General features: G+C 51.0%; 1 protein-coding gene across 8 annotated transcripts in view; it reads left to right on the top strand.

Annotated features, from left to right (window-relative positions):
• The window catches only part of PBX1 (PBX homeobox 1), a 133,713-nt gene that overhangs the window by 75,538 nt on the left and 45,973 nt on the right, over window positions 1-12,202 (top strand). The window contains exon 1 of one of the 8 annotated variants that reach the window (XM_062602411.1): window positions 2,225-2,543. The exons of the other annotated variants lie outside the window; for them this stretch is intronic. Coding sequence (XP_062458395.1) covers window positions 2,459-2,543 — 85 coding nt within the window. The 5' untranslated portion in view covers window positions 2,225-2,458. Of the gene's footprint in view, window positions 1-2,224; window positions 2,544-12,202 lie in introns of those variants that run through there. 8 annotated transcript variants of the gene reach the window in all.

The following is a 12,202-nucleotide window of genomic DNA, read 5'->3' as shown; positions in this document are numbered from 1 at the left end:
TTTTTGTTTCTTTTTTTTTTTTTTTTCCCCTCCTTTTCCTGGCTGATTTCAGAGAAAAAAGGGGGATCCTTTCAGAAGAAGGGGAGGGAGGGAGCTGGCAGGTTTTGTTCACATCTGTAAATGGGGTAGCAAGAAGGGAGCGCAAAAACAGTGCAGGGGTGTTGCATTGCTTTCCGTGTGCCCCTCAATTTACCCCATGGTCCCACCCTACACCTCTGAGGGCATTTCCATCTTTGGGAAGAAGAGTGTGAAAGTATGTCTGTCCTCCCTCACAGCATCCTTCCTTCTCTTGCTTTCTGCTCACTTCGTCCTCTTTTCTCTGGGGCTGGCTCTCCAAAAAAGGGCAAATGGGCTAGAATTGGTCTTGTGTAGAGGATAGGCATTTTGAAAGAGGGCATTTTCCTCTGAGTTTTCTCAAAAAAATGGGGTTACATGAAAAGATGATGTGTGGCAGCAAGACCTTAGTATTCCTGCTGCAGAAACCATGTTTGGGCCAGAACATCTTGAAATTACATGCAGTTGGATAACTAGTGAGCCCAATTTACCCAAATGTGGCCCCTCAGTGTGGGTGGCTAGAGCATCTTCCCAGTGCTCATTGGTACTCGGCTATTCTCAATAGCTGGGTTACCCTGGTGCTATGCAGATGTGTGATCCCTGCCATGCCACCCTCTTTCTCAGCTTAGCCACAGCCTTGCTCCATTGCGCCTGTGTCTCTGCTCTCGAATCTTCCAGTGGAAATGGTCCAGATCATCCAGTGCCGCTCCTCCCTCCCTCCCTCTGCTGCTCAGGCTCTGTACTCTGCCTTGAAGTCTCAGGCAGGTGTTCAAATAAATAATGCAGCTAAAAATACCTTTTGGCAGCAGCTGGGAGTTGTTGCGAGTGGCACTGCCAGAGTGGTGGGAATACAGCATCCCGGCTCTTCAAGCAGGTGTGTCTGCATGCTCTGGAAAAGTGAGAGCAAGCATTGTGGGGATGAGGGTCTGTCTGCCTTCTGGGTCCACCATGGCCCCACTGACAAACCAGAGCAATGATTCTGTCCTCCCTGGCTTTGAAGCAGGCATTGTTTTGCCGAAGTTGGCTTTCAGTGGAAGGATGCAGCCAGCTGCATCCTAGCTAGTGGAGAAGTGTCATGGTTGCCCTCCACTCCAGCTGCATCAGCAGGCATTAGGAAACAATTGTTTGTGCTGTGGTAGCATCTCAAGCCATTTCCCCTTGGAAAATGGTTTGCAGGCTGGATTGTGCAGCTGCCTTGGGCGAAGGATGCTGAGTTCTTTCCAGCCATCTTCAGATACTGCAGGAGCACTAGGCAGCTCAGGCTTTTGGTCCAGTTCACTGGAAGTGACAGTTTTAAAATCTCCCCAAAAATCCCTCTGCTGACTGCCCTTTCCTGGGGAGACGTCCCAGCTGAAGGTAATTTCTGATGGCTTTGACTCCTCCCTTTACCCACCTAGGCCTGGCAGCCTGGATCCCAGTGGGTACAGCAGGCTCCATCTCCACTAGTACTTGTCTCCTGGCTGTTCTTGGAGACCTTTTGAGAACTCCCCTGGCAGCAAATAGTTGTACGACAGCTTTAATTATTACAACAGGAACATTGCTGGGGGCAGTTGGCCACAAATAAAACTGACCTTGGTTTTCCCCTTACCCAGCTGATAGCAAACCCTTTGCTGCGGGTCAGAGCTGCTCCCACTCCAATGCACAGAGGAGGAGGGATGCTAGCCTGCTTTTCTCCAGTGCCCATCCATTTTGAGGGAATGCTGGCCACTTTCTGTATCAGCTGTGGACTTTTGGTGGATTGTCCTTGTGTACCTCAGCTTGGAGAACAAAATGTCTTGTTAATGAGCCACAAAACACCCTTGCCAGAGTGCAAAGATAGGGGTTGGGTAAGCTAGGAATATTCCTGAGCTACATGCTTCTCAGGAGGCTGAGACCTGGTCCTGCTCATAGTGCTGGCAGTAGCCTGTCAGCCCTGAAGTACTGGCTGCCCTTGCTTCGCCCTCCTCTCTAGGAGCAGGGTAAGATGCTGGTGGGGCTGGCATAGTTGGCTGAGGGTCACCCATGGTCTCAGTGATGGATCTGTGATTCTTGAGTCCTGCAGTGCCCCTGCCTCACTGTGATTTTGGCCATGGCTCCTTTTGAGTCCTGAAATGATGAAGCCAAATGATGTGCTGGAAAACCTTCCTGACTCCAAGGGAGATGCTGTCTAGGAATCACTGGCTGCTTTCACATGCATTTTGGGTGTATTTGGCCTGTTTTGACAGCAGAAGTGCAAGCACAGTGCACAATCAGCTAGGGGTTGGACAGCTTTTTGAGTGAAAACGTGTTTCAGCAGTTGTGTGGTGGTCCAGCTGTGGTGCAGTGGCCTAGTGCCTGCCCCTACAAGAGCAACCGCAGTGACTTATCTCAGTCCCCAGGGCTGGGCCTTTTGCTGTGGCTCAACAGCCGGCTGCCGGCCCGTGAAATGCAATCAGAGCTATGCGGATGCCACGAGCCAGGGCAAGCTGACTCTTCCCATCTCATCCCACAGAGAACAAACAGAGCTCAAGGTAAAGCACTGAAATTTCACCGTGACCTTTTCTTAAAGCATTATAATCAAGTTGAACGTTTCCAGTTGTCCCACTAATGTTTGCCCCATGGGAGAAGGCGTCCTGCTTTGAGGGAGGATGTTTGTGGTGATGAGCGTGCCTGCCCTGGGAGCTCGTGGTGCTGGATGCCAAATGCCTGCTGGGAGACAGGGAGGCGGGGGGCAGAGGGCTGGGGCTGCTCCCTGCCTCCCGCTGTCATGCAGCCAGGGGAGGGAATCTGCTGAACACTCTGCATCTGCTACAGCCTTTGCTCAGGGCTCTTCAACACATAGATTGTAAAACACGCATCGCCTGGCGTGTTGCTGGGCACCCGTAAGGCCTCCCCAGTGTGATTTGAAGGTATTGCTTGGGTGGTGGGTTTGGCAGCTCCTGACGGGGGGCAGGTTGGGGTTGGCTTGAGGAAACTGGGGCTGGAGCTGGAAGGGCTTGATCCAAGTATGTGCAGAGATGTGGAGGCAGAGAGAGCCTTCAAAGTTCACCCTGGACACAAAGGAAGTCTTCCTGGGCAGAAAGGATGAGCTGTGATAATGCTGCTGCATAAACCTGACTTTCTCATGTGGTCATGGCCTTTTAAGCTGGTGTCTTGTCATGGTGGGTCTGAAGGCATGGTGTTCAGCCTTCTGCATGCAGGAACATCTCACTTCAGCTTGGAACAGGCAGTTGCCCATCCTGTGTCCCCTGATCCCTGTGGCTTGCATGGCAGAGACCAGGGTTTGATTACATGTCCCTTAACCAGCAGTGGAGAAGGTGACCCTGTATTCCCCGTGATAAAGGGGACAAGGTCCACTTGGTGACCTGCTGTGTCTCCCAGAGCCACACAAGAGGGATGACCCAGATGCTTTATGGAGGTTGCACATCTAAGCACAGCTCTGTGTTTCCTGCAGGCTTGGGAAGGTGGGCCAGCTCACAGTGGGAAGGGGAGATGTTTTTGCAGACCCTTCCCCAGCCATGATGCTCTCACTGTGTTTGGCTCAAAATGCCCATGACCTTCAGGCATGGTTTTTTTGGTCACTACCAGATTTTTGAAAGATGTTTAAGAGGTGAAAGGTGAGATACTCCTGTGTGTATGAGCCGTGGTTGTGGGAGCAGCAGTGGTGGCACAGGAGCTGTTGGAGCTATCCATGCACGTGTAGGGATGCAAACAGCCCTTCGCTGGAAACTTGCTTCAGCTTCACCAGCCTTGCCAGCTTGCAGCTGCCTCCCAGAGCAGCCGAGTGCCCATGGCTGCATCCATACATGGAGTGAGCCCTTCTCCCTGCTGTGCCAGGCCAGTCCACGCCTCCTGTACCCCAGAATACCTGCCTTTGTCCTGCAAGGGAGGGTCCCCTCTGGCTGTGTTCACATGCTGGCACCGCTGACATTTAGCTTGCACTGGCTTACAACAATGCATATGTATGAGAAGCAGACGGGAGTGTGACAGGGGGCTGGCCCTGGTCTCACGACCTTCGCAGATATGGAGCTGCTGCTTTGTGGCTCTGGAGGGTTTTGTTTTGTATTTGAAATTTCTGATTGAAACCTTCTAACAATCCCAATTCAGTTTTGGCCTGAAAGGCTGGATAGCTGGGTGGAGTGCTGCTGCTTCCCAAGGGTTTCCTCCAGGTAGCAGCTCTGTTTACATAAGGCATTGGATGCAGCTGTAATGTTCACAGCGAGGATCTGTTTTAAGCTTAGAAAATTGAGTTCACCGCATTGCTGAACCAGATGCCAACATGACAGCATGAAATGTTGTCGGGTACTGTGGTCTGGGTGATGCCTGGAACCTCTGGAGAAGCGTATCTTGTCTGTATTGGTCCCAGATGGTGACAGAACTTTGATGCTAGTGTAGTGAAGCTGGGTGCTTGCCTGCTGGAGGTTTTAACAGTAGCAGCTCCTGGGTGATCTTGCTTTATCCCTCTTCCATACATACCTAGAGTGTCTGAAGACACTATTGTGCCCTACTTGTTTCCTGCCTGCGGGTGGATGGTGCTCGCTGGTGACCTGCCCTCCAATGCAGTGCTGCTGCTGCAGCTGCCTTCTTGAGGAGGGTCCAGCCTGGCTTTCAGGAGCAGGTACCTGCGCATCCGGGGGCTGTACTGTGGGACAGAGCTACCTGGGAAAGCTGCTGCCACATGGACATGGTCCAAGTGGTGATGGTACCTTCCTGCGCTCAGATATGGTCATCCCATGGAAGGGTGGGATGGTTGGGAGACCAAAGCACAGGACTGCTAAGGAGCACAGAATTAAAAGTGGTGGTCCCCTGGAGAGCTCGTGGCAGCGCAGAGAGGTGAAGTACGGCCTGGAGAGCCCTGTGACGCAGGCAGGCAACGCAGGCAGGTGTTGTCTGTGAATATGTGTCTGCTTGGGCTGCATCTCGTTCCCAGGCGTTAACTGTTTGCTGATGGAATGACCTCCCAGGCCAGCACACAAGTGCTTCCTCCGCACCTCACTGCCCACCCTCATGTCCCCCTCTCTGGCACTGGCTCTGGGTATCCCTTTTCTCTCTTGGCTGGGCAGGAGACATTGCTCCCTCTTCCTGGGAAGGTCTCCCTCGCACAAAATGGCTCCCTCCAACTCCCCCCTGCTTCCCCTTCCCCCCCTACCCCAAAACTTTCTTGCTCTGGGGTTCACTGCAGAGCTGTCCTCTGTCTCAGTTGTTCCCAACTGTCAGAGGTTATATATATCTGCTCTGTTCATGCTCATCCTCTGTAACCATTTTCTGCTACAGAATCTTCTGGCTGCTCGTTGAAGCCTTAATCCGTAATGCAGCGATCAATGGGTGTGCGCCTTTACCACTTGGATGCTCATTTTTTAATCCCCACTGCCTCCTTCAATGTCATCCCTTCCCATTTTTCTTTATAGAATTTCAGGTCTACTGTACCTGCTGATTACTTAGTGGAGACCGCTGGACATCTCCCTTAATTAATTCCATCGATTTCTCAAATCCCACAAGGTTTGGGGTCCTTAGATTTCTGAAGCAGCTAAATGGAATGTCTAAATTCCGACATTTTCCCTCTATAAATTGTTTTGCCAGGGAGACGATGAGAGGCAGCACTCCAGCTTTATTTATTTGGAGGTGATGTTAGCCCTGGAGCCTTCCCTGTCCTTGTTGTGGGTGCAGAGGAGGGTGTTGGGAGGGGTATGCTGCTGGTCCTCATCACCTGGCCATGCCCTCCATCTCAGGGATTCTCTTGAAAACCCCTGGTCCTCCACTGCCATCCGTCCTGGCAGTAGCATTCTCCTGGCAAGGAAACAGGATGGAACCAGCCTTGGGAAGAAAATAAAGCTCCTGGAAAGGAACTATTTACCAGTTGGGCCTTCGCTGCGTGCGGCTGGGGAAGACTGTTGCTATGCACAGGGAGCTTAATTTTATTATTACTCTCTGCTATTTAATGTCTGTCTCTCAGGCAGCTGGTGATGTTTTAATGAAGCTGGAATTGCGTAGTCTGTAGCGCTGGATAATCGTAAGCTGCCGAGTCAGAATCAAATTAATAATTCATGAAATTAAAGTGTATAATTAATTCGAACTGTGCAGATGAGGAGGGACATGAGTCTTAGGCCTGAAAGGAGCGCACACATGTCTGTGAAACGTGCGTGTTCATGTTGATCTGCATTGAGGGGCACATCCGTATTGGGTCCCGGGCAAGGCTGGGCAGATCTGCCTCCCAGCTGCAGGTCCTTGGCCATATTGCCTTTCTGGATGGTAAGGCATAGAGGCTTGGTTTCAGCTGGTTTTATTGGGGAATTTCCCCACTCACACATTCTGTTTTCAGGTTAAAACTTCCACACTAGCGTTGGTCCAAAAATGTTATTTGATGTCTGGGGAAGCCTGCCTGGCCACCTAACTGGCTATGGCCATGTCTCCATTCCCCTGGAGAGAAGCAAGATATGCCTCCACCCTTCATGCTGTCATTAGTTTTCTTGTGGTTCTGTTTGTTTTCTCATTTGGTCTGCTGTGAAATGATGGGAAATGGAGCAACCACTGGGTTGCTCTTTGAAGGATTTGTGCAGTGAAAAGTCCCAAGGGGTTGTTTTTGCTTGAAAAGGTGGAAGGGGTCAACTTGATGGAGTAAATAGTCACCCCACCAACATGGGAGGGTTTCCTAGTAATTTATTACAAAGAGCAGGGACATGTGTTCCCATTCACAGAAGTATAAGCCAAAAGGGCTCATGTCGCTACTTAGGCAGGTCAGAGCCACCATGAAGGACGTAGGCTTGGAAGTTTGAGATATACCAGTTACAAGCAGGTAGGGCAGCTGCGTTGAGCAACACTGGAGGTTTAGGGCACTTTTAGCTTTGGGTCTAGTTGGACCCACAGCAACATTACTGATCCATCATGTAGGAGGCACTGACCTAGTCCTCATATTCCTGTTAAGCCTTTGCTAGCATTGAGAGGAGCAATGGGAAGGTGAGCAGGGGAGGTTGCACCACTTCACCTGCACTGTCTCCTGGGGAAAGGGGTCTCATCACATCCTGATCCAAGGTGAGACAGCTGGCAGTTGTCCTGGGAGCCATCTCTCTCAAGTGTCTCAGTGCATGGGGAAGGAGCTTCCTTGTGTGCGCAGAGAAGCAGCTTTGTAACCAAGAGAGATTGGATGAAATTTGGATACAAAGACACATGCAAGCTGAAATAAAACACCTGTTTGGGTCCAAAATTTCTGTCTTCCCAAGAGCGTTGAGCTGCCCATGCAGTGAAAACTTGTTTTTTCACTGAAGTTGAGATGTTGAATAGTTTGCAGTTTAGGGGGCCAAATCTTCATCATCTGTGGTCTGTATGAACTGTTGGCCCAACCAGGCTTTCTGCCTCTACCACTGCAGCAGGTCATTGCTGCTTCTGTAGTGGAGTGATGTTGGATAATCTTTTTGCCTGGCTGTAGTAAGCTTTGCTTATTTGGTTACAGCTTCCCAATTTATGTTATTTTTGTTCCAGACAGAATGTTGGCATTGTGGATTCGGAGGGTGTATTTCTTGAAGACATTTGTGAGGGAATCTTTTATTCATATGAATTTTTTTTTTTTAAGCCAAAAATCTGGCTGCAGAAAGATAATGTGATTTGCTGTAAATGCCATAGCTGTGAAGGATCTGAACTACAAAGCTCTTGGAACAGCCTTTTAGAAAACTATTAAATGACAGCAAAATTGTGCAGAAAGGACAGTGTGAGTTCATTTTTGGGGTGTGAATCAGGAACCCTCCCCACTAGTTTAAATTGACTACAGAATCCTTCCTCGCAGGGTGGGCACACATTGGTCCTGCACCAGGTGCAGCTATCTCAAGGTATCATGTATGTTCAGAGACCTGCTGAGATCAGGTGAGATTTAGTGTAGCATCACTTCGGTCTATGTAATTCTTCCTTCTGTGTTTGGCAGCTGGTGGCCCTGGGGCTGAGGGACACCGTGTTTCTCCTTGGGAGGGGAGGCAAACTGTGAATTTGCTTTTCTCCTGCTGAGTCACAGATACAAAAGTGAGTTTCTGGTCCGAACGTGCATTAGACGTCAGCTGGTCAGGAGCTGTTGCAGTGCTCAGGCTGGGTTTCAACAGTACATGGGGGATCTGCCTGTTGCGGAGTCAAAGCAGAGCTGGGGAAACCACAGATTTTTTCTGCAAGGCTCTTGTGTGCACAGGAAACTCGAAAGGTTGCTTGTATTTTGCAGTCAGGGGGCAAAAGTAGCTTTTATCCGTGTTTCATAAAATGAGGTTCTTCTGATCATTTCCAGGACATGTTGCAGCTGTTTGCTTTGGCAGTCCTGAGCAGTTTTAGTTCCAGAGGAGAGACAGTATTTCAGTATTGAAGGTTTTTTTAACACTCCCTGCCAAGGCTTCGGTAGCCTACGTACACCATCCATACACTCTGTACTGTATGATGAAAAGGCAAGACACACAGGACCTTCATGCTCATTAATTGCCTGCAATTAAGCCCTGAAGCTTTTGTGATGCTTACTGAAATCAGGCAATTGCTCTTGGATCATTATGGTTGTCGTTCTGCTCCTGAAATCCTGTTGGCATCTCCCTGCCTTGATGGAAATCCTTATCCCAGGTTGGGGGTGCTGGTGAGTGGTACAGTTAGAGGACCAGAGGAGTGTAAGATATTTTTGGTTTTCTGATCGGTCAGAGCCAACCATGCATCCTGGACACATGGGATGAAGGCATGAAACCAAGTCAGGACAGCACAAATTGCTCTCTGGGCTCTTTCTCTCAGCATTCAAACATGACAAGCAGTAACTGAGTCTCTTGTGCCCTGTTTCACCTGTCAACTCTTGTAGTTTCTCCATTGTAGAAAGAAAGGGAAAGGAAGGATTGCCTTCTCCCTGTGAGCAAGGCTAAACATCAGCAAAGGTCTCTAAGGTTGCGCGGCACTGGGTAAATGCTGAGTGGTATTAATAATAACCTGCCCCTTCTTGCTAATGTGCTCCCCTTTGTAGTCCAGATCTTTTATTATTATTATTATTGTTAATATTATTGTAGCTGTTATAACAGAGGCCGCAGGGAAGCTGAGGAGTGCCTCCATTGCTCTGCCTCCATCCTGCTTGGTCCTCCCCTGCCTGTGGGGTGGGTAGTTTATATACCTCCTCCTGCTCTCTGATGGGTTGCAAGAGAGGCTGATGGCTCCCTGGCCCCGTGCTCCTCATCCCCACCACCCTGGGGTAGCCAGGACTGGCTGGGGGAGGGACAATGGGGAGACCCTTGCCTCTTGGGTTGGAGCTGTTCCCTCCTCCTCACAGATCCATGCAGCTGTATGGGGGCACATGAGAGGTAGAAGAGGGCAGGGGGAACCAGAGGTGGGGAGTGGGAGCCTGGCTGAAAGGGTTACTGCCAAGTACAAACAAAAACATGATGTAAATGAGCCGTTTGCAACAGGTAGCCTTAATCAGATACTGTCAGATGAATTCAGCATCTCTCCGATTGTCGCCTGCACTAGCCTCCCATTCGGAAGCCCTCATCTGCTCCAGATGTGGTTTAATTTACTGCGACTTGGCTAATTACTGTAATTAAGGATTAATTACTGTTAATTACTTTCACATAAACTCAACGCCAGTCAAAGAGCGGAGCCTTATGAAGCCTGCCACAGCAGCGAACATGAGCACGGCAGCTTGGGTGGGCCCACCAGGTCCTCAGGGCGATCCTGAGCTGGTACCCACCGCCTGCCCTGCCCCCAGCCCTGGCCCTTGCCCCACGGGTCACCCCCTTCCCGGCCCTCCCGGGGCCAGCGGGCACACGTGGCAGGGCTCCAGATGGCATCCAGCAAGCCAGCCACCGTTATTATTGTTAATAATTAGATAGAGCAGGGATTTGCTGTGCAAACTCTGGCTAGGGAGGGGAGGCCAGCAGCGTCTCCAACAGGCTCTTGAAAGATGCAGCGGATTAGCCACTTTTCCCATTCCCAGCCCTTCCTGATGCTCCCACTTGTCATGTCCTTCACTACTCGTTCCCAGTCAGGGACTTTGCTGGAGACCTTTATTATGCAGGAGACACAAAATTGTTATGCTTCCCCCAGCATCATCTGTGCAAAATATACTTTAGCAAAGAAGAGAAGAAATGAGCCCTGTATCTAAAGGAACAGGAGCATGGAAAACCTGCAGTGGGTGTGGACAGGAGCACCAAAGTGATTCATGGACAGTACAGCGTGCAGTATTCCTGGGGGCAGAGGGCCTGCCCTGCTTCCCTGGCTTCCTTAGAGTTGTTAGGCTCATTATCTGTTGGGCTTATTAGTTTTTGAAGTCCTGGGGCTTTTTCCACCGCAGCAAAAGGAGGAAGACCCTGGCATGGGGGTAATGAGGTGCAGTGGCAGTGGCAAAGCCGGGAGCAGGCTGTGCCCCATCCTCACCCATTGCCTGCGGCCCCAGCTGGTCTCATGGCTGTGTGTGTAATATGAAGGCAGGATGGGGAGAGAAAAATCGGCATGATTAGATGGGTATTGTTCTATTAGATCTCTGCCTGCTTGCTGTTGTGTCTCAGCATTTGAAGATGAAACATATTCATTTAGCTCCTAGGATGAATGGTTTTAATAAGGGGAGCAAGATGAGGTGGGGTAGTCCTGATGACTTCAGAGACCCATCAACTCTCCCCCTAAGGCCATTTCGGTGATGACATGGGCCACATGACCATTAACGCCGCAATCAGGACAAGTTTTCCGTGTCCGTGCGAATCCTTCAGCTGGGAAGAGCGTGTTTTGGAGCCCAGGAGGAGATGTGTATCAGTGGTAATCGGATTGAGCCTGCAGGGAGGGCAGGCAGGGGGTGAAACAGGGGCTCCCGAGAAGCAATTCCGAAGGGGAAGCAAGGAGGAGCAGAGGTGCAGGCTGGCCACCCAGGGAGGCTTTGGAGGGTGAGTTCCCAGCAGGTGTCTGCTGGATTGCCACCTTCCCTGTATCCCAGCACCCCCTGCAAAGGGGCTGAGACCTTGCAGTGCTCATTAGCTACTTCTGCATGATCGAGCGCCTCTTTCTGCCATCCCACCCAGCCCCGACTGCATCACTGCCATCCACCTCCAGGCTGGCTGTAGCCTGCTTAAGCCCCAAATCATGGTAATTCCCATGATTAGGAGCAAGTCTGGGGGGAGGGGTAAGGACACCATGCTGCTGCTGGTGTCCGTGTGTCCCGGCCTTGCAGGTTTGGAGGCAGGGGTGTGCAGGGGAATCGTGCTCCGGTGAGCGAGACGGGGAAACCAGCCGGTGCTCCAGCTGTCAGCTCCGCTCAGCCTGGCTGTCAGGCGCAGGGATGGGAAGGGCCTCATTGTTTTAATTGACACCTTCCCCTCGCATCCCACGCTCAGCCATCCCAGCCTCACCCTTCCTTTCACCTTCCTTCTCCTCCCTAGGAGGAAGCGGGGTGCAGTCCAGCTCTCCTTTGCACCCCTGGAGCCAAAGCTGAGGGAAAAGTGGGAGGACCAAGGGCTGGACCAGCCTGGGTTCAGGATCACAGTTGGCATTCCTTGTGTGACAGTTCTGCGTGTACTGATCTTCCTGAATGTTGGAGCACCCCCTGTGATTTCCTTGCCCCTGTCGTTTTCCAAGGCACTGTAGAAATGTTTTGTGGCAGCTCTGCTGGGTAATTGCTGCCCGTGGAAGGACCAGAACCTGAAGCCCCAGATGATTTCTGGTCCTGCCTTGCTGTTTTGCAGGTGTCTCTTGTGAGCTCATGAGCAAGAAGGAGTGAGGGCTGGTTGCTTTGTGGAGCATGTACTGGCTTTGCTGCAAGGACTTATGAAGCCCAAAGGAGAGGGTGAGGGGTGGGGGGCAGAGGTGCTGGTAAAATGGCTTCATCTTATCTCTGATGCAAATTGTGTCTGGCGCATCAGGGTGTCCTGCTGAAAACCAAGAGAATCTGCTGCTTTCTGGTCCAGGAGGGGTGATGGATGGCTGTGATGTGCTGGTGTTTTGGGGCTGGTGCCCCTTTCCTGGGGAGGGACAGTAAAGGCATCTTCTTTCTCTCCTAAATGAACAGGAAGCAGCAGAACTCAGGTTTCTTGTCCATCAGGAGCTGCAAGCACAGGCTGTGACTCTGCTTGAGCAGGATTGAGCTTCCTTTAGAAGAAGCCTGTTTGAAATATCGAATCTCAGAAGCTTCAGGTGCAGTGTGTGCCTTCAGCTCTGGGGAAACTGAGGCATGAGCCCGGTACTGGTGCTCAGGCCAGCTGTGATGGCAGCC

Source organism: Pezoporus occidentalis, unplaced genomic scaffold (genome assembly GCF_034315485.1).
Source record: "Pezoporus occidentalis ecotype Australia unplaced genomic scaffold, CSIRO_AGI_Poc_V1 ctg76, whole genome shotgun sequence".
Taxonomy (NCBI): domain Eukaryota; kingdom Metazoa; phylum Chordata; class Aves; order Psittaciformes; family Psittacidae; genus Pezoporus; species Pezoporus occidentalis.
This window is presented reverse-complemented; position numbering and strand designations above follow the sequence as displayed.